This window comes from Necator americanus, chromosome X (genome assembly GCF_031761385.1).
Source record: "Necator americanus strain Aroian chromosome X, whole genome shotgun sequence".
Lineage (NCBI taxonomy): Eukaryota > Metazoa > Nematoda > Chromadorea > Rhabditida > Ancylostomatidae > Necator > Necator americanus.
In genome coordinates this window covers 2,942,870-2,964,054 of record NC_087376.1, presented here as the reverse complement: position 1 = coordinate 2,964,054, position 21,185 = coordinate 2,942,870, and the positions used below count along the sequence as shown (strand labels likewise).

The window sequence follows — 21,185 nt, the reverse complement described above, 5'->3', positions numbered from 1 at the left end:
AGTTAAAATTTAGATGACAACATGTTAGAAGGTGGAGCTGACTCTCCCTGTTCTCGGACTGATTTCAAAAAGGCGGTCGCTTCGGAATCTGTGAGCTCTGCTAGTCCAAAGTGAGTTGTAGCTTATTCGTCCCATACTCTTTATGAATAGCAATTTTCAGAAGTCCTATGGTTGCCGAAGAGTCAGCCCAAATGAATGAATTCATCACTCAGGTGGATCCAGCTGCAGAGGTTGAGTGTTGTCATGACTACTTAGTACACACTTACACGTTAGTTCTGGTGTCATGATGGTACATACATGCACGTGCAAAGAATCTGAGCAGTAATGTTAGGTATCACTTCTGTACATGAAGACATTTAACTAGTTTTTTTTTTAAGTAATGGATTCAGCGAGGATATATTGCATCAGAAGTGAGTAGAACGGTTTCTATGATTTTATAGAGATCAACTCATAATTTGATTGCGCTAAATATGATTTGAAAAACCCTTGTAAACGAAATCGCACCTTGATGTACAGACTTGCTGCATTAACGCTCAGCGAATTACCTTAACTAAGTTGTAGAACAGTGCAGCCAATCACGTTATCATTGCTACGCCCACACGTTGTTCAGCCAATGACGTCGTGTACATCTTTTCGCGATATGTTCCCATCAGTTATTGATGATAATATTGTCCCAAAGGCGCTTCAACTACAGTACAGAAACAGTGCTCATCCATCAATATGTGAAATTAAAGCATAATTGGGCAGATAGTTTTCAAATTCTTCGAAACTTTTTAAAGTGAAACTCTCACCTTAAATTTCATAGATGGTCAGTGCTTGTGGGAAAATTATACTATAGAATTCTTATATTTTGGTGTTGTGGTGTTCAGCTTTGAATTCCAGAAAACTCAGTTTAATCCTAAAAATATCCGACTCCAGACGATGATATACTTTTTAGGCGACTTCCTCATGTGATCTCTTACGAATAGGGACAAGTCGAGATGATTCCTCCCACTTAAAGGAAGAGCCACAGATGTCTGAACAGGAACCGACGGAGACAAAAGGCGCACCGCTTGTGCGAGACGAAGTGTGTTTAGAAAGTATCAAGATGGCCATCGAAAGTTTGCCGAGAAGCAGCAGGGATAAAGCTTATGTTGACATATTACGTTATGTTTACACAACAATTTTTGACAAGTATTTAAAAAATAATGTAAAAAATCTGAATGAGTTAGTATAAATAGTGTAGTATGTGATGTTTTCTATTTTTTAATTTTATTTTGTTATATTTATTCATTACGTGTTTCTCGTTTGCATGACATAAAAATCTTATAAAGATCTGTGTTCTCATTTTAACGATGAATTAAAAGTTGTCTGTGATTGAAGTGTAAATTCAAAAAAAAAAAGTGAAAAAACAGACTAAAAGCGAACTTGGTTTGTTTCCAGAAGGAAAACACGGATAACCGAAGTCTTGGAGGTGTAAGATATTTGATAAAATATTAATTACATTGATAATTGACGAAAAGCTTTATTTATGTTCTATAAGTAGCGATTTTCACGAAGATAATTTAAAATTAATTAATTAATTAGTTTGATTTAACTTAGATTTTTTACGTTGATAAATTCTTCCTCCTGCAAAACTTTATTTAAATTCCGATCTAGCGTTTTACGTTTATCTTCTTGAAATTCCTATGGGACATTTCGGCAATTTCTTGATTCGAGCTCATTTTTGAGCAGTTGTTTTTCTTAATAAAATATGCTCTTGGATGTTGCTTACGTCGATTGTCACGACAAAAAAAAAATAGAATAAGATAAATAATGATATAGTAATAAATAGAATAAGATAGAATGTAAGAACAAAACAAAAACATTCTGAGAATAACGTAATCATGAGTGACAGCAACTATATTTTCTGATCGCGTTTTTTTTTTCCTTTTTCGCGTGCAATACGGTGCGATAGGGCAAAGGCCACGATCGGGGTTGATCGGTGACGATCTGCAAGCGATTGTAAACCGGTTATTTTACTGATATGCTACATTTTTGAAATAGTCACTACATTGTGTTTTCATTTATGTCACATGTCAAAATATCGAGGGGTAAGAAAAAAAAAACCGGAGGTGTTTCGTTGAAGCAGACAATGTTTACACACCTTTGTTTCTCATGTGTGTTAGCATGTGGTTATTGATCGAATGAATAACGTATTATTTCGTGTTTTTGGGACAAATTTGTCATAGTATTATTATAGCGAGACAAATAATTCACTATAAATGAATGTCCGTAATTGTGCGTTGTTGAATAAATTGTACTTTTTATTTGTGTTTTGAAAGTATGTGAGTGTGCATCGGCGAAGTGTGCTGGTGGTGGCGTGATTTCGCCGATGCTCTCTCCGCCCCATTATTTCCAGCAACTTTGCTGGAATTCTCAGGCATAGCTGAACAGTGGACTTGCAGTGTACTTGTTCTATTGTCTACTGTACTTTATTAATCACTGGTTATTCATCATGAAAAACATTTGTTATTCCATTATTAATTTCGTGTCGAAAATGTAATGTATGCAAGCGTCATAAATGTTTTCGCGAGTTTCACGATGTATCGATTGCTGTGTGCCCTAAATCGCACATTCCTACTGACCATTTCCTATTTCTACGCTTCAAAAAAAAGAAATACAATTTAAATAAAGTTGAACAAAATTCACTCAGTTGTATACGTCCAGAAATTTCTCCTGAAACAACTCGTATCGCTACAATATGTAGTATATTGACATATCTTATCAGACTAACACTTTTTTTTTTCTTTGCGAGTTCTCTTTGAAAACATTCCGTTCTTGTAATAGAAAATACATTTTCATTTTTGCAAACGTATACGGGATGTGTAGTTGTTCGGACCTCTTTTTTTTTCTGTATTCCTCTATCGATTAACGTCCTATTTTCTCGCACGAATGCCGTACATCGAACCTCATTTCAACTCGTTTACAATGCAAATCTTACTGCATCGTTTAATATTCTAAGAATATCTAAGGAATTTTCAAAGCAAACAAAAAAAAAAAACAAAGAAGAAAAGAGCAGCGAAGCGGGATTATCCACGCATCAAATGGATGTGCTCTAGATCCATGGTGGTTCATTTTGCTGCGAATTTTTTTCCCTTATTCTTTACACTTCCTTAACAACTGCTCTCTGATATCAACATTTTCTTCTCGAAGTTCTTCATTCAATGGCAATTGTTCTGTTTTTTTCATTCTGCAACCCTCTTTTTTTCCAATTTTACACATTAACGATCGGGTGAGGTTTGATCTCTGAACTTCTTCGATATCTCTCCGTGTCACACGCGCCCTGTACGTGTTGTCAATTGGATCGCTATTGCTATCCAGAGGGTTTCATTTTTCCAACTATTACCTCGTTCACTCATTTTTCACTTTCATCTCTGCTTTCTAGTCGAATTCCACGATAATTATTCTCGTTTTGCCCTTTTCACGTTTTTCTTCGATTATTACCGCCAGCAACTACCTAACATTTTCACTTCTTCCTGAGACTTTATTGCTTGTTTTCTTTGTGATGACTTCTTTCCTTTCACTTCTCATCTTTTTTAAAATCTGTCTCTCTCTCTTTTCATAATAGTCCATTTCGCCTAAATTTTAAATAAATAGTTCACGTTTCCGCCTCTCTTCATCATCGCTGCCAATAATTCTTCTTTTTTCTTTCTGCATTTTCATCTCAGAAGCTGATTTGCATCTAAATCATCGGTGTAAAAATGAAACAAAGCCTCAAATGAATTGATGAGCTGTGGAGTTAAAAAAATCAATGCACAAAGTGTTTCGCATTTCATTCATTCCTTCATTCATGAGTAATTTGTCTTAAACTAACCTATTCTCGATATTGGGAGTGAAAAAGAAATGGGATGAGGATTTGGAAAGAAAACTCAATGCAAATCAATTTGGATTTGGAAAAAAATCAATACGAAGTGTTTCGCACTTCATTCATTCATTCATTCGCCGACTAATTTGTTTTAAACGAACCTTTTCTCGATATTTTCAATGTTTAACCAGTTTTCGATCTTCTCCGTCTCATAGGTAAACGCTTTTATTCGCCTTCTTATCTTTTGCCTTTTTGAGCATTATTTTCTTATCATCACCGATGATATTGTTGCTACACACTAGCCACATATGTTCCCAGCCTTACCTCTCCAGAACGCGCACAATTTTCCCGGTTACATCAGCATCTCTCAAATTCCACCACTTTTTTTTTCTGACATTACATTATTGGCGAATTGTCCTTTTCTCTGCATTCCTTTCGCATTCTGTTGTACTTTGACTTTTTCAGATTTTTCTCTCTTTTTTTTTTCGAAGAGAATTGCGCTGTCCACTAACAACACTTCTGTTCATGTCCAGAAATAGCCTTTTTTTTTTCTCGGGAAAAATTTCGTAGCCTTCTTTTTCATGGTATTTACCCTTCGATAATAATCCGTGTTTTTAGTGAAGGTGGATGCCACTTCTTCGGAAATTTGCTGATATTTTAAGGAGACTGTATTTAAATTGTCAACCTACATGTCAAATTTGCCGTCATTTTTTTCTTGATGATGTGCACTCCGATTTTTTTGTCATTCTTTTCATCTTTATGAAAAAAAAATTACGTGGTTATCCATGAAATGAGCTTCTGTACGTCTTTGAGCTTTCTCATATGTTTTCTCGTTGCGTTTTCTGATTCCTATGCTGTTATAGATGTTAAATTTTTATTCCTAGTATTACAGATATTTCTTCTAGCTCTAATCTTTGTTTATATGTTTATTTCTAGATATAAGAACAATCTTTGAGTCGTACTGTTTCGTTTTTTTTCAATCAGAAAATTCTGTTTTTTTTTTTAAAGGAAAAGGCGCTACCATGCCTGGCGTTCACACATTCTATGATGGCGCAACATTTCTGGAACCAATCGCTAAACATTATGGCGTACAGGTTGATAAGGTGATTATCTCCATAGTTACAATTACTGTATTACTATTATAGTTCCCTAATCTCACATTACTTTAGCAACTTCCAATATATTATCGAATTTTCAGATTAATTTCGTGTTATGCATGTTCTCTTCACTTTTCCTAGCCTTTGCATATAGGAAATTTATGGCGCCAGGCGCTGTATCGCGTCAAATACGGGTGCTATTTCCTCCGTTAATTGGGATCTCATTTTGTTTCTTCTGTTTTGGTCGGTAAGTGATTGATTTTCGTTGGATTTACGAGTAGTTTAGTGGAAAAACATTCATTTAATTGGTATAAACGGTTTTCAAATTTAATTTAAAGTTTTTTTTTCAGGGCTTCAAAACATCTTCTTGCTAACTGCCTAATTAACTATGCTATAATGTATTTTGCGCCACCAAAACATGTACACAGGTAGGATTAGTTTTTTTTCTGGATTTTTAGGCTTTTTTTACCGCATATTTGTGAAACAACTAACACATAGTTTTTTTTTTTAAATGAAAAAGGTATATAAAACAGTGTGAAATAAACAAACCTGGGATTTATGAATAATTTAATTAAAAAATTTTTCGAAACAATTGCACAACATCCAATGAGAAATTTAGCAGATCCTGCTATGTGCTACTGTGTCCTTTGCAAAATAGTATTTCAAAAATTGATGAATTTTGTAAGTGCTATAATTTTTCCGATCAATAATGTTTTGACTCGTTAAGGTTAGTATTCACCTTCTGTATGTGCTATCTATTATTCATCCATTTTTATCGATGGTTAATCCTCACTTCGTATTATCTGGATATCACAGGCCCTATGATGGTAGCTGTGCAAAAGGTGAGAATCATCATATCTTCACTTAGACATATCATTCAAGCACGCAACTGTCGAATATTCGATTATTCAAGCGTATTGAATGTATTCGTGAATGCTGATGCTATTTTGCTACTTTCGTGGATAATATTTTGATTAGTGACCCCCACTGATATTATTTGATAAAAGTTCGTCCTTCTCCGTATAGGTCCACTGGTGACCATGAATCATACACTTCTTCGATTCCTTTCCGTATCCTTAAAAGTAAATATCCTAGTGTCAACATATGTGGTGATATTCAAGGAGGCGATTTGTTATTCACGTAAGGTTGAGTCACACAGTGTTTGCACTGGCGATGGTCCTCACATGACTGGAAGCAAACAAAAATGTCTCATGAACAGTCGAAATTACATTTTTGTTGTACAAAAATTCGTTCCAAATGATAAATTTTTATGATGCGTTCGAATATTTGTTCATCGATTTGATTGTAGATCACTACGGTCGCATTCTCATTACATGATGGAAGAGTGAAAAAACGTGAAGAATTAAATGAACTTCAGAGAAGAGAAGCAATCACGTGGGTTGTTTGTTTTGATCTTTGATCTCTCTTATTAGTTTAATTTTGATTTAATTTAGTGAATTACCATCACTAGCTGAATATGTTTCATTTATTTTCAACTTCCAAGTGAGTTCTCTTTTTTTTTCTGGCGTTTTTCTAATAGTAATAAAAGAGTAACAAATTAAAGTCTGAACGAATTAAATGAGAATTTTAGACAGCGCTAACCGGTCCAGTAAATTTCTATTCGGATTATCTGGCATTTATTGATGGGGTTCATGTGGTTCGTGCAAAGAATGGCGAGGTAAGCGATTAGAATCGTATTATTTCAAATTTCCTGATTATATTTTGTTCAAAAAAAAATTTTCGTTACTGCTCTTATTATTCGTTTAGCCGTTTGAACAAAAAAAGAGAAGAATGAGCACAGAATTAGGTGCCTAATCATAAGCAAAAATACTTGACATGTAGATTTCGCGGAAGAAATCTCAGGAAGTTTTGCTCCTATCATTTGCAACGTCATGATTCGGTTGTTGTTGGGTCCCAAAGCGAAAATGCACATTTAATACATAGTTTCGCCTCCCCTGAACGTCATATCGTCGTGGTGATAAAAATCAAACAAACAAATTAAATAAAAATGATGAATGAATGGATACTGTAGCCAGATAAATATGGTAAAGGTTAGAACTTGGTTGCAGATTGATGGAACTAAAGGTTTAGATAGATGAGATCCAGAGCTCTATGTCTTTCCTTTTTATCTATCTATTTTTATTTATTGTCTTTTTATCAGACTTATTTCATTTTTCTACGGATTTTCCTGAAACGTTTGTCGAAATTTCCTCCTCAATAATTCCCTTCACAGGAACCGTCACCTGTCGGTGCATCGATGCGAAAACTTGCCGAATCATTGCTTTATTTGCTGATTATTGCTCGTTTCGGAGCCACATATCCGCCGGAAATTATCTCTTATAAAGAGTGAGTTTAACGGTTTGTAAGTAGTAAGCATATTGTTAATTTATATTTAGTGACAGCTGAAATTTTTTTTTTAGTTTTTTTCATTTCATGATTGACTTTGAAAAATTTTTTTGTGTGAAGCTTATTTAGTTCTTAACAGATTTGTAGGTTTCTGGAAATTTTATATAGTTTACTAAACAACTACGAGCTTTTTGTTTTACCATTAACTGGATAAGGTTAACCATTTTGAATTGTGTAGTTGACCTACGTTACCCTACTCTATAAATTTTTCGTTTATCTATTGAATTTTAGATCTGATTAGAAAAAATTCCAGGTATCTAGCCTTACCATATTTGCAATGGTTAATGTGGTGGTTCATTGTGATTTTCCTTATCCGTGTTAACTACTATTTTGCATGGACATTTGGTTGGTTTTGAATGAGAAATGATTTGATGCTGAACTTAAAAGTTCACAATAACGTTGCTTTCTTTTTTTTTAGCGGATTCTGTTTGCAATTTATCCGGATTCGGCTTCAGTGGTTACGATGAAAATGGAAACGCTAAATGGGAACTGTGCACAAACGTACGACCCTATCAAGTTGAGGTTTGTAATGATTTTTCGTTAACGGAATTTTTTTCCTGAAAATAATAAGCCTGAAGCAAAAGTTGATGTAATTATTTTCCGTTAACAGATTTTATTCCTGAAAATAATGAGCCTTAAGCAAAAGTTGACAGATGTCTGTCATAGTTCTCATTTCTATCCGCCATATGTGGATTCATATGGAGACTGAAGGAAGTCTCATGGGAATCACGTGCCATTTCGTGCTAATTTCCACTTCAATACTTCTACTTTTGGAATTCATTCTTTAAATAACTGACTTATGACAACGCAGTGATTATTTTTATTATTAACTAGCCTGATTAAAAAATCTCATTCTTTTTACAGATGGCGCAGAGTTTCAAGGAAACGTTGGATGGTTGGAATATCCAGACGGGTGGTTGGCTTCGACGAGTTGCATATGATAGGACTCCAAAAAAGTATTATTCTTTGGATTTTTTTTTTACTTAACATTTTTTAAAGCACCTATAAACCAACATTTCACCTTAGGTGTTAATCTTGTGGTTATTGGCGCTGTTGAAAATCACTTAAAAGATCGGAGTACTTTTGGTGTAATTACGGCATTGTGGGACGTAACATATATCTGTTATGCTGTTGATGACAAAGCGACACATCGCTGAATCGTTTCAGTCTTAGTGTGTGAGACAATACGTAATTACGTACGCAATGCGCTATTATACGAAAAGCATGAAAAAACCACTAAAACAGGAGAAGAAGCTGAAACAAAATTATTTGCACTAGAGAATATGAGACTCACGAGTGATCGTATGCGAAAGATCAAATATAACACTCTGGATCCCGTATCCTAAGAAAATTAAAAGTGCACGGTTGCCAATATGTGAAAATATTCATATTGCGTCGAAAGTTGCTTCCCAACGACATGAATCGAAGATAGATATTGTTTATGTAGTTTAGAGGAGAGAGATAAAGTATATGTAACTCTCCTAGGTAATTTTTGACAGGAGTCGTAAAACACGCAGATCCTCGTCTTATCATCTGCTTTTTACTCAGCGCTGAGTTCGTCTTTATCGTTATTTCTGGACATCAGTCGACTTGTGAGTGCAAAGTCTATCAACTGAGTTTAACTGGAACTCTCCGAGGTTACCGCTAAAAACACTTGTGGAAAAAATCTGTGGATATGTATTAGGCGGGATCTGTAACTAGTTTATACACGATATTTAAAAAAAAACCGAGGTTACAGCGTCGCCTTCGAATAATAGATGTTAGCGACATTGCAGCAACATGTAACAGGATTAATATTTCTCTTATATAAAAAAATAACCCCCGGAAGGAGTAGAGTCAGACGTGAGGACTTCCAAGGTCTTCTTTCTATACGTAAATAACACTTGGTAAATTAAAAAAAAAAACACTTTTCGAGAATTATTTTTACCGCAAACATTACAACATTTATTTATTATTCTAGAATGTGTAATTAATATTGTTGCATGGTATCTATTTTCAAAAATTCGAAACAAAAGTTAAACAATATGAATTACTACTTACTACTTATAATGTGCAATGTGTAAATCTACGCAAATTTATAGCATAACAAACTTTATATTGTGATACCATGATTAAATTTTCAGGATCCGAACTTTTGCTACTTACGCATTATCGGCAATGTGGCATGGAATTTCAGTTGGATACTATATGACATTTTTCACTGGAGCCTTATTTACACTAACAGGAGCTACAGTCAGTTTACGCTGGTTCTTTTGCTTCCTGTTTCCCTCTTAATTGATGTATTTTTGGGAAAAGAAATAGAAAATTCTACGTAATTTTGATGTTTTGTTCCAGTTCCGACGATGTATGCGACATCGTTTCCTGGATTGTCCTAAGAAGAAATTCGCCTACGATGTTATGACATTTATGGCTACAAAAATAGCCTTGGCATATGCAACATATCCATTTGTCACAATGAACCTGAATCCAGCATTTTCGCTTTACAAGTAAGTATGACAGTTATTGTGTCCTATAAATTTCTTGTTATTCTAGACTAATTATTTAAAAAAAAGGAGAGGAAGAAATGAGGTTTTGAGTTGACATGAACATTTGGTAGTTTACTTTGAAAAAAAAAACAGGAACGGCTGGAATGCTTTTTTTTTGCAGTTTTGGGGATTAAATCCATGAAATAGAAACAGCGTTAAGTCGTGTTCCCCTTATCCATTTGTTGAAAAAAAAGATTTCTCAGTGGGTCAGACTTTTCCACTTGCAGCATGATTTCTTATTGTAAGGTTATCTATTATTCCCGAGCGCATTATTGTTTTAATAATATTTTGCTGTTTTATCGTCATAATGTTGATAGAAATACCTCGAATTCGAACTCGTTTCGCTTCGAGAACGTTTCAAATTCGTTACGCTACCTCAAAAAAAAAAACTACTCTATAACTTGTTATCATATTCACCTACAACTTTAGTTTCCAAAAAATTTGTTGGTGAAGAAGATTTGAATGATTCAGGATTTTTTTGACATGAGTATGTAGTTGGTGGATGTAGCTTGCAGATGAGTACATCATCTGATCTATCACTAATTCAAAATAATTAGGTTTACAATCGGATCATGCTTATTCTTCTTTTTCCAGACGAGTCTTCTTTATCGTGCACATAACGGCCATTCTAATTCTTGTCATTCTCCCTCGGGTCTATCCGCCACCACCGCGTACGAAGCCATCAACAAATACGAATTCGTCGTTAAAAGCGGACCAAGTAACGTCGCCAGAAGTGAAAAAGGACCTTTAATTGCATGGATATTGATTTTTTTCCAGATCTATCCATGTTTCATTTCTCTCATATGCTTATAATGATGAGTTTTTGTGTTATGCTATTTGTTAACATCCTTGCTTCATCACAAATAACCGGTTTACTAATTTGTTGTGGTCGTTTTCATACATCATATCATCTGTAATATCAAATTTTCTTCTTAAAAAAAATATATGACTGTGAACAGTATGTCATTATAAGGGTTCTGCGATTATTTGAATTTTTGTTAACAATACCATAGAATCATATTTTTGATCTATTGACATGCAGTTCAAACTGAAATGACCTGTACCATTATTGATCGTTGGCAAATTTTTGGCCACACTACTCTATGGATTGCTATTTTTATTATTCAAGTAACTCTTGCTAACAAGTAACCTGTATTTTTATCTGATTGAATGTGCTTGTGTAACTAATTTTACATTTTAGCCTGATCGGGTTTGAGTGGCTTCGGCAATTATAGCTGTTCTCATTCAGTGATTTTTTTTTGTAATTTGCCTTTTTGAATACTAAAGATTATGCATTTGTCCAGGATTTTGTTCACATGATTTCTAAATGTATGCAAGTTATGGCAGGTTACAGGTTCCTTGACGATTTCGGGATCATTTTTCCGAACCCTTTTTCGTGTAGTCTCACAGGCATCGAACATATGTAATAAAATAAAATTGAAAATAGAAGAAAAAACCCCTTGAAAATACATCTATGACGAGAAATATGTATGTTTTCCATACACATCCGTTTGCCTTTAAAAACATTTCGATTTCCATTGAACACCGAAAATTAAAGCATGTGAAAAAGACAAATAGATAGTAAGAGAAAGCAAAAGAACTCAAGGATCACTCAGAGCTCACTGTGAAATATTCTGGAAGAACAGAAGTTTTTCTTCTACAAACCTCCTACTAATATTGCTGTGGATTGAAGATTATCTGGACTTTACAAGGGTAGATTTCAGAATCCGCAAAGGAGTTTCATTTAAACTTCAGAAGTACTTCAATGATTTCGTGGATAACCTGGCATTCTTTTCACGGTTCAATAGGGTTGTTAAAGGATTAACAAGAAGGAATGGCTAATAGTTTATGAAATAGTTGTGGAACTATATTTTAAAGTACATTATCTGACTAATGTGCTGAAAATGCGTTAAGCCTGCTAAGATAATTTAAAAAAAAAGTGATTATGTGGAGGAAAGTGTTTTTGAGGTCTTCTAATTGTTATCTTCTTTAAACTTGACTTCTTATGTTAGGAATATTCTGTTATATTTGTTTGTGGAATGGCGTGGATCTCTCATTTCTAGTGGGGAAATATTGTAACTTTGGCCTTAATCGCCTTATCGTCTTATCTATTCAGGATTTCGTGTGTGCATGTATGTGAAAACAACTACTAGATCATAGATCACTGATAAGTTAAGTTGGAGATTGAGAGAAAAGGATGAGGTACTGATAAATATTAGAAAAGGTTAGAAAACAGAACTATACAAGTACCAAAGGGGTCTATGTTTGAAACCTTGATTTTTGAGGATTTTTTTCTTACAAATACCCACCAATGAAGACCAATAACTTATATAACAATAATTTACAACAATCGATTTATTGAGTTTCTAAAAGATGGGTGAAATTTTAGTGCTTACGAAAAATATTGACGAACGAGAAATTTGAGGTATGGCTTCCAAAACCAGCACTTCACTCGTTCCTCAGATAAATTTTCGATTGAACAACTGCTGATAAGATAAGGGATTAAGAGTGTCGTAATCCTAGAAATTGGTAAGATAATTCATCTTATACTGATTCTAAGTATACGATAGTTAAATAAAAAATATATAATAAATAAATAATAAAAAATATAATAATAACAAATTAAAAAAATCAAATAAAAAAAGCCGAGTGAGTGTGCAAAGAAACGGAGGAATTGACGTAATCTGGCAACATGTTGTGCAATAGAGAAACTATAAATCCCAAGCTTTGTAGATTTCATTATCGTTAGATCTGACTCTCTTGGACTCTGACCCTCACACGACACACAATTGATCATATTTGTGTTTGAGCTGCAGCAGCTCGTTCAGTCTTCTCATTCGTCTCCTCCCCGCCCTCTCGTTCGCTTAGTCTCATCACCATATATACAAACCACTACTAATACTACTACTTTTGCAATTACTATTCCCACTTTTATAGAAATGCTAAATTGACTCTTTTATTAAACGTCTTTTGCTTTTTTTTATACGTTTTGCCATAGAAACGTTTTCAGCGCTCGACGTACGTACTATAACAAATACTATGGTTACTCATATTTTTTTTCGTTTTAAATAGTCGTAAAGATGGTTCTTATGCAATATTTATTATTGACATCTTGGACATTTTCAAGGACGCCACGTAGTTAAGTATAATTCGCATCCATTTCTCCGGAAAATCGCCTAGGATACCTGAATGGTGGCGAGGTTCCAGTTTTGACTCCATTCCCCGATTATGATATAATCAAGTAGTTTGGTCTCATCGACTACAAGTTGGTCAAATTGACGTAGGTTTTGATCTTTGGATACAATTCCCATAGATCTATATTTTGAAATTGTGAAATATTGGTGGAAAAACTAGAAATAAATGTTTCATTTAAGTACATATATATGTACTTTGATTAAAATTTTAATAATAGCAAATTTTTAGTACTTTTTACATTTCCTCCCTTCATACATCTGTCTAGTCGTGGGAATGAGTCATTTTACAATTTTGCAAATAAAATGATTCAGGCACGGTACTTATCTAACCAGGATTCGCTTGACTTTTAGTTCGAAATAACGATGATTTCGGTTTCGAATGATTATTGCGTAGGCGTATCTCGAGACATGAAGGTTGATACGCTTTTTTTTAGAATTTATGGCCGAAGAATCATCATTTGTTGTTTCATAACGCTGTAAAATAGATATTAATCATAGATGATTCGCCTTTCAACGCAAAGAATCCTATATTAAAGTTTTGAAATGAAAATATAAGAGCGAATGATTCAAATCAAACTTCTCTCCTTCTTAACTTTGATTTTTCTCATTTAAACTCTTAAAATGATCACATTCTACTGTAGATATCTTTGAAAATAATTTATTTAGCTCGAACCTCCAGAGAAATCGAATAAATGAATGTAAACGTGCTAAAATATGTATATCTGTGGGTACAGATGTCTGAAGTCCCCCAGGAAATTAATTTTACCTCCTTTAGCGTTATGGATATTTTCAGGCTCAGATTTCAAGGAATTTTAGGTGTTGCTAGGTGAAATTAAGGCTAAGAATACGTAACTATTAAGATTTCATGGTGTTGAATGTGCTTAGTTGGTCTGACAGTAACGAAAAATTTGTTTGAAATCAATTTTAACGTGACCTACTCTTATAAAATCTCTTTAGCTTTTTTTTTTCTTCTCCCAAGTTTCCTTCCGACTTACTTTTCCTCATTTTTTTTCTGTTCTCAGACCACCAAGAAATGTTGAAATAAAAAAACCATCAAGAAAATAGTTTTGGACAAATGATAGGCATATGAAACATGTAAAAGAATTATGTACGTCCAGGGTATCCACGGGAAATACGTGGCAATTAGTCTTGTTGTGAATATAACAGCTCAAATATATAATCAAATATATATAATATAAGCTCACCAAACCTCACTCCTATTTTCTCAACCGTTTTTCCTTCTTTGTGGGGAATTTCCTGTTTAAAATATGTCACCTGTTAGCAGAAAACTCGAAGAATTTTCTATAAAATTTAGTCTAAAACTTTCTAAAAAGCGCTTTTCTCTCTTTTCATCATTACTACGTAAAGGTTTCGCTTTCGTCGTCGAAGCAATTGAGCGATAGCACTTTGTGGACTGATAAATGGAAATCCTTGAAAATTTCTGGATATTTGTTTAGTTCTACTTCATACGTGTTGTACTGATACATATGTCCTCTACTACGTGGGTGTGACTATTGAAGAAGAGGTATTATTTCTACATCCTACTATAGTTTGGAATGTAGTTCTAAACATGTACACAAGTAAACAAGAAGTCGTCCTAAAAACAGCACCATACGCATGCCTATGGTTATAAGAACCTCAAGAAGACGAGGGTGATGAGTCACGTCCATACGACGTGTATTACATAACGACGTGAGTGTGAAACAGAGCGACTCTGTTGACTCATTCTTGGTCCCGGAACTCCGAAAACTCCTCAATACAAAGATCGTGGATCTCTGCGATAGCAATATGAACGACGTGGCAAGTCAACTTGGATTCTGTCCAGTTTGCACATCGAGCAGCTGATGTGCGGCGGCGGCGGTGGAGGAGGGTCGTCATTGCCAGCATTGTTTGCCTCGTACGTGTCCCTCATTCTGTTACTTTCTCACACATATCGGACTCTTATATGAACTTTGAAATATATTCCAAATTCCCCAAATAATCCTTATTTTAGATACATTTGTTCCATATCACTTTTTGGATTAGGCGTCAAAAAAAGGAAAGGAAACTGTCAATTCCAATTATTCATTGCCAGTCATATCACCAACACCAATGCAAAACATTCACTGTGATCCGCATAGAAATTGATTTAGCGATAACAATATTGACAGAAAGGGGATTGGGGCGTGAAAATGGTCCGATTTTTAACGTCGTCGCTTTGATTCGACGTTTTAAAGGACAACACATTCTGATAACGTAGTGTTCATAGGTGTTGTTGTCAGAACCGAGGTCGACTTGACTTTCTATTTCCCCCCTTCAACCTCTTCCAAAGCGCTTAGCATTTTGTACTTTTCGAATCGATTAAAGTCAAACGAATAAATAATGCATGAATAGCACTTTTGTCAAGGTCAAACTCATCGATGATGTACGAGGGGGGGGAGGGGGGTTTCCACGTGAAACCGGTTCTACAACAAAATCAATCTTGTTCGCTACCTTCTATTATTGTTGTGACCGTGAAACACAACTATTTTTCCACGATTCCGAGAGCTCTTTCCAGTAAATTTCCTATGTATGTGTTCGGGATGAAACATCGTCGTCGTCGTCGTCATAATTTCTTCATCTCAATCCACTATACATATCCGATTACTAATCAGCACATGTCGCTTTTGTTCTCGTAATTAAAGCCAGATGGATTACCGATGAAATTACGAGCACTTATTGTAAGAACCTTCAATCATCTATGACTAGTAATTACTATGAGAATCTAATTATATGATCTATCGATTTCGTAGAAATTCTTTGTCATACAAAAATCTCCTAGCGAAGAGTTTCTTTTTCCTTTAAAAAAATTCCAATAAGTATATATATTTTATTATATTCAGATATTTAATGATCATTTGTAATTATATCTGACCTTTCTCCTTGTATATTACACTTCTACCGTATTTTCATCTGCGCTATGTTCGTGTAGGTAAAAAATTTTTCAATATATCAATATATAAAGATTTCTACAATCATATAAGAGGCGTTCATGCCGGCTACGATTTATTTGTTATTGGTGTTTATTTCTATTATTATGTATTTATATTTTCTTCCAGTGTTCTCTTCGACTGCTTTGTAGGAATTTCCAAAATCACCAGCAACTGTAAAGTGGACCATGTATGGAGAGGTTTTGGCAGTCGAACCGAACTTTTCTAAGAATTTTACGTGGTGAGATAAAAAGGCAATGAATATCACCTTCTATACATCTGCTAGTTTAATATCCATGTAGTCTTGGATCGCTGAACAACAAGGTTAGTATTAGGTCACAGTTAGATCATGAATTTAATAAATGTTCGAAGTTAAATATGGGTACACAACGTGAGTTTCCATTACATTATTTTAAATTTTCCCTACATTTTCATCTTTAGTGTTGTGCTAGCTCTAATTTCAAGTAGGAATGCAATTTCTATGTCAAGTTAACAACCTTCAAATAATCGGTTAAAGAACACGAAGAAATGATGGTAATGCAAAAAAAAAGATTTTAGAATAGAAATGTAGGCGAAATTCGTTCTAGGCCCGTATATAACTTCATTAACTATTTATTAAATACATTCTGACTGTGAAATGCTGTTGTTCAACGTTTCAGTGTTTTACGTTTAACAAAACTTTCAAAATGTGTAGAATGTAAAAGTTATTGCCTTTTTACCTCATCATACAATTCTCCTCCAAACATGATTCTTTAGAAAGACTCGGTTACACTGCCACACCCTGTACTTCGCTTAGCAACCGTTAACGAATCCTTTTTTTTTTTTACTTACAAAACTCTCAATCTCAAATCAATACCTTTGCATAGAATCACGTACAGAAATATTACTTCTTTCAAATTGCTACTTTTTTATACTAGTAATTTCTGTGAAATATTCAAGTAGTAGGAATAAAAATGAAATTCTTGCACTCATTTCTCGATTGTTTTTCACGCGAAAAGAAAAGAATCATCCAATGACGAAAAACAGGTATGTTTTCTTTACGGATGAATCCATAACAGTATGATTCATGCTTGAATCACGAAGAGGAGGACGTCTTGGCAAAGTTTGTCCATTTCGTCCTCTAAAGATAGTCATTGTATCAGTTTCAAACGTATGAGTAGAGCATATGTGTTTAAATGTTGTTCACGTATAAGACCGGTTTCATCGCACGAAAACGTTACGTATCATTTCATACATTTTCATTTTATCTATTTTCATATTTTTCTATACATATATGAGTCAAGTAACAAGTTTTAGTTTTATTTGATCTTTGATCATCAATCTATTTGTACTCGCACACAACAACGCCTTGTTTGCGCTCTTGTTACCGCTGTGCTCAGGTATCGCCATCGGCCTCCCTCCTCTCACGCTAATCGATTTGTATCACTTTACTACTGTACTTTCCATTTACTGCAAATTATCGTGTTTTTGTTGCAGTATAGGACAAAATGGCTCTTACGTGCTCTGATATACCAAAATTCCTCTGTGCTGTACTTCTACCGGTGAGTTTCTATCGATTTTCACGAAAATATCCGTATGAATTGCGGACATATCGCAATCCAACTTTAATCCTGTTCCGTTCGCCTAAACTCAATTTTTTTCCACCACGCTTAGTCGATCGTGAATCGTATGTTTACCACGAAAATTCGAAGAGGAGGCTCATGCGTTTACTTTTCGATGAGCAGAGAACATTTTTTCCACTTCTTCCTCAAATTATTTCAAGAAGCTGAACAAGCAATAAGAAACAAGAAAAAAATGTTTGCTTTCCTAGAGCATCAGAAATCATTATCTTCCAACCTCAATAATATGTTTCTATCTAAACTGTGGGCTTAGTGATGTAGATTTCAACTATAGAATGCGTGAACCTCAGTGATCCTTCATTTTGTGGATCTTTGCGCAATATCAACGTACTGGACGTTGCTCTAGTATTCTCATTTCAAGCGAGAGTCTCCCGAAGTAATGAGATTGTCCCTGGAATTCTCGTTGTTGTTACGTCCATATAATGAGGTCAAGGGGAATCAATAACGACGAGCAATTCACTGCTAGTAAATAATTCGATAGCGCTTCTTACTAAATAGTAATTTTTTTCGTCGACATGAAATAGTTATCTAAGGATTTAAAGTGCAATAATCCTTCAATGACATGTAGTGGAATACGTGCATAGATGACAAATTGTTTTGCAAAGTTATTCAGGCACGTGGTAATCGGTGAATCGTTCTGGAAGAGCTGCTAAGCTATCCCATATTTTACTGATAACTACACATATGTCACATGTTGATTGTTTCTAACAATTTATTCTTATCATTTCCGTGAAAGATGGTTTTTCTGCCGACTCATGAGAAAAGACCGTTGCTAACATTGTACAAAACTCTTGAGTTTTGCTAAAAACCCTCCATTCACGGAGTTGGCTAAATATCCGAAAAATTTCACCGAAGAGAATTTTTTAGAACATTTTTTTTTTGCAGAGTGTCATGCTTGTTAGATTGAGAGTTATAACTCCTTTTATTACTTAATAATTAATTGGTAGTATGCTACTTAAGTAAGGGGTATATTCATCCCTCTAGAAAATAACCATGGTTCTTTACACTAGGCGTACTTTTCAGGTTAGAATTACATGGAAATTCGTATGTTGATGTTTTTTAGCTATTGATTTTTATATTTTATTGACCAACCTTGCATATATTTACACCCAACAAATCTATAGATTTGAATGCATAAGCTGACAGTTAATTAGTACTCAAGTGGCAGCTAATTACTGCCGTGGATAGATTGACTGCGTTTTAAACTCAGATTCCAACTATAGCCATTATTTTTCGGATAAATTGTAGACAAGTTTTTCCAAATTTAGGCAAACTTTTCCGGATAATATAGATACAGGAACCAGCAAAATAACAGTAATTGTTGAAATTACCGTTTGCCACAGTAAACTTGTAGAAAAACCATTTCAGTTTGATGGTTATGATATTTTAAAAGTGGAATGATTACCAGATTTTCGCTGATATTCCAGCCACTGAAGTGTTTTTTTTGTATGGCCCACATTCAAATGTTCATTGATCAAGGTTGGAGATAAAAAGGAAAACAACTTTTCCCTGAAACGAAGTCTTTAAAGATATCTTTAAAGACAGGGGCTGTGTTCATCGTTGCTTTGTTCTTGGGAATTTTACGAGTTTCTGGTTTGAAAAAAGGGAACGCTGCTAAAACACTCTTTTTTTCCATAATAAAGGAGGCATCCTTACTCGCTTAGTCTTGAGCCGGTTATTTTTTATTTCTTTCCAACCCTAACTTTGAATAGATTGAATTCGAGTTACAATGAATAGCTTGGACTGAAGCCCACCTGGATTTTTCTTTTTGATTTTTCACATTTGAAAGGCATGAGAACAAGGTTTTCTTTGGCTATTTTCTCGAAATGTCTACTGTAGTATGTTTTACCTTCGTGTACATGTACATGTGATGTATTTGCTTGAGGCAAACGGTGTTCGGGTTTTTTTCCCAAGAAAAAATATGACACTCATACATATGCAGAAAAAGATATGTCAACAAATTTCATTTACACTGAAAATAGAAGGAACAGGGAATTTTTTTTTCTATAGAGTTTTTAGAAGAACACATATTGGAAATAATTGTCTTTTTGTCGTTTTTCCTACAATAACAATTTTCCGACGTTTAGGAAGTAAATAACCCTTTCGTATGGCATTTTACAAAAATTGTGCGAACAAGTGCTTCCACCACATGCAACCTTCATGCTTGCTCTGTTTGCCTCATACAAACGTTATTTGTGTTCTTTAAACAAAAAAAAAAAGAGCACTCAGCAGCTTCTGTAGTCATGTATGTCAACATACTTTTATTGACAGTAGGGATGAGAACAAGCGAACAATTTTTGCTAAAGTTTAGGAAAGAAATATCGATAAAATACCCAATTTCTCCTATTCAATGACCACCAAAAATCTTCCTAGAAATATCCAAAAATTTCTTTTATCATCAAAATTTTCACAAATAATATTCATTCTTTGCTGAACTCGGGGAATTCTTTGATTTTATTCAATCTATTGATCTATCCTTAATGTAAATGAAGTGAGAAAAGTGATAATGGATAGGATCCAACTCTCGAAGGATTTTTCCTACCTTGGGACTCTAGAGGAAAGGATGCGATAATGAAAGAGAGACTGTTTGCAAAATCATCGTGAGAATAATAAAATATAATGTGAATATAGATGAAATATGGAATTTCATTAGAAACAATCAGAACAATGGAGAAAGCGATCTCTCCCCGTTCCTGCCCGATAATCCGCTAATCGATGCGATGATCTACGGAGTAGAGTTCTTTCCAGAATAGCACTAGTCATCCGATTTCGCTCTTATCTTTCTGTGATTGCTAGGATCTTCCTATCTTAATATGTATTATTACATATAAAAAAAAGTAGTGATGGAATGTAACCATATACTTGAACCTTTGAATGGAGCAGTTGTTTCTGCTGTGATCATCGATTTCAGAGAAATTTGACCAGATTTTGTCAATATAAGGAATGAGGGTAGAGTTTGACTCGTCATCTTACTCGAACTTCATATTTTACTATTTTTGATACAGTTTGAATTTATTATAACTAATTGACAACTGAATAGGTGTCCACATGAGTGCATAAGCAAAAAATGTTTATTTATTTTAGTTTTTTTTCATAAATGATGTATAAATTTCAGCCTCTTGGTGTGTTCTTCGAGAAAGGATGCGACTATCACTTGGCAATCTGCATTCTGCTCACGATACTTGGATACATTCCTGGAATTATCTACGCATGTTATGTGATCCTTGCATATTAAATACTGCCAAATCATGTACAGTAATCTCGAGCGGATCACATTCCCCAGTGACGTCACGACGTTATCATTGCTTTTTTCGGCTTAGAGTTCACTGAATTTGTTCGCGTTCGCGGTATAAAATAATCGCCTAACAAGTTGTATGTTTGCAATTTTTTTCTCGGATATAAGTGGTCAATAAAATTTGAAAAAAAGAACTGTAAATTGTTTATTTGTTTGCTCTTCGAATTCTCGCTGTTGTCGACTTGACGATACTTCTTAATAACAGTTTTTTTTTCAAGCAGGTACTTTACTGCAATGAATAACTAGTTGCTGAATCATATTCGCAGTAATGATCT

General features: G+C 34.4%; 1 protein-coding gene across 2 annotated transcripts in view; it reads left to right on the top strand.

Annotated features, from left to right (window-relative positions):
* The window catches only part of RB195_021339 (uncharacterized protein), a gene marked incomplete at both ends in the record, with an annotated part of 43,146 nt that extends 32,541 nt beyond the window's left edge, over nt 1-10,605 (top strand). For both annotated transcript variants that reach the window (XM_064208027.1, XM_013441963.2), the window contains 17 exons: nt 14-110; nt 161-230; nt 938-1,100; nt 4,835-4,929; nt 5,025-5,170; nt 5,274-5,351; nt 5,651-5,765; nt 6,233-6,318; nt 6,378-6,426; nt 6,515-6,601; nt 7,157-7,269; nt 7,583-7,674; nt 7,748-7,851; nt 8,194-8,285; nt 9,453-9,561; nt 9,664-9,815; nt 10,449-10,605. In XM_064208027.1, coding sequence (XP_064063908.1) covers nt 14-110; nt 161-230; nt 938-1,100; nt 4,835-4,929; nt 5,025-5,170; nt 5,274-5,351; nt 5,651-5,765; nt 6,233-6,318; nt 6,378-6,426; nt 6,515-6,601; nt 7,157-7,269; nt 7,583-7,674; nt 7,748-7,851; nt 8,194-8,285; nt 9,453-9,561; nt 9,664-9,815; nt 10,449-10,605 — 1,805 coding nt within the window. The remainder of the gene's footprint in view (nt 1-13; nt 111-160; nt 231-937; nt 1,101-4,834; nt 4,930-5,024; nt 5,171-5,273; nt 5,352-5,650; nt 5,766-6,232; nt 6,319-6,377; nt 6,427-6,514; nt 6,602-7,156; nt 7,270-7,582; nt 7,675-7,747; nt 7,852-8,193; nt 8,286-9,452; nt 9,562-9,663; nt 9,816-10,448) is intronic.
* Nucleotides 10,606-21,185: the final 10,580 nt, after the last annotated feature.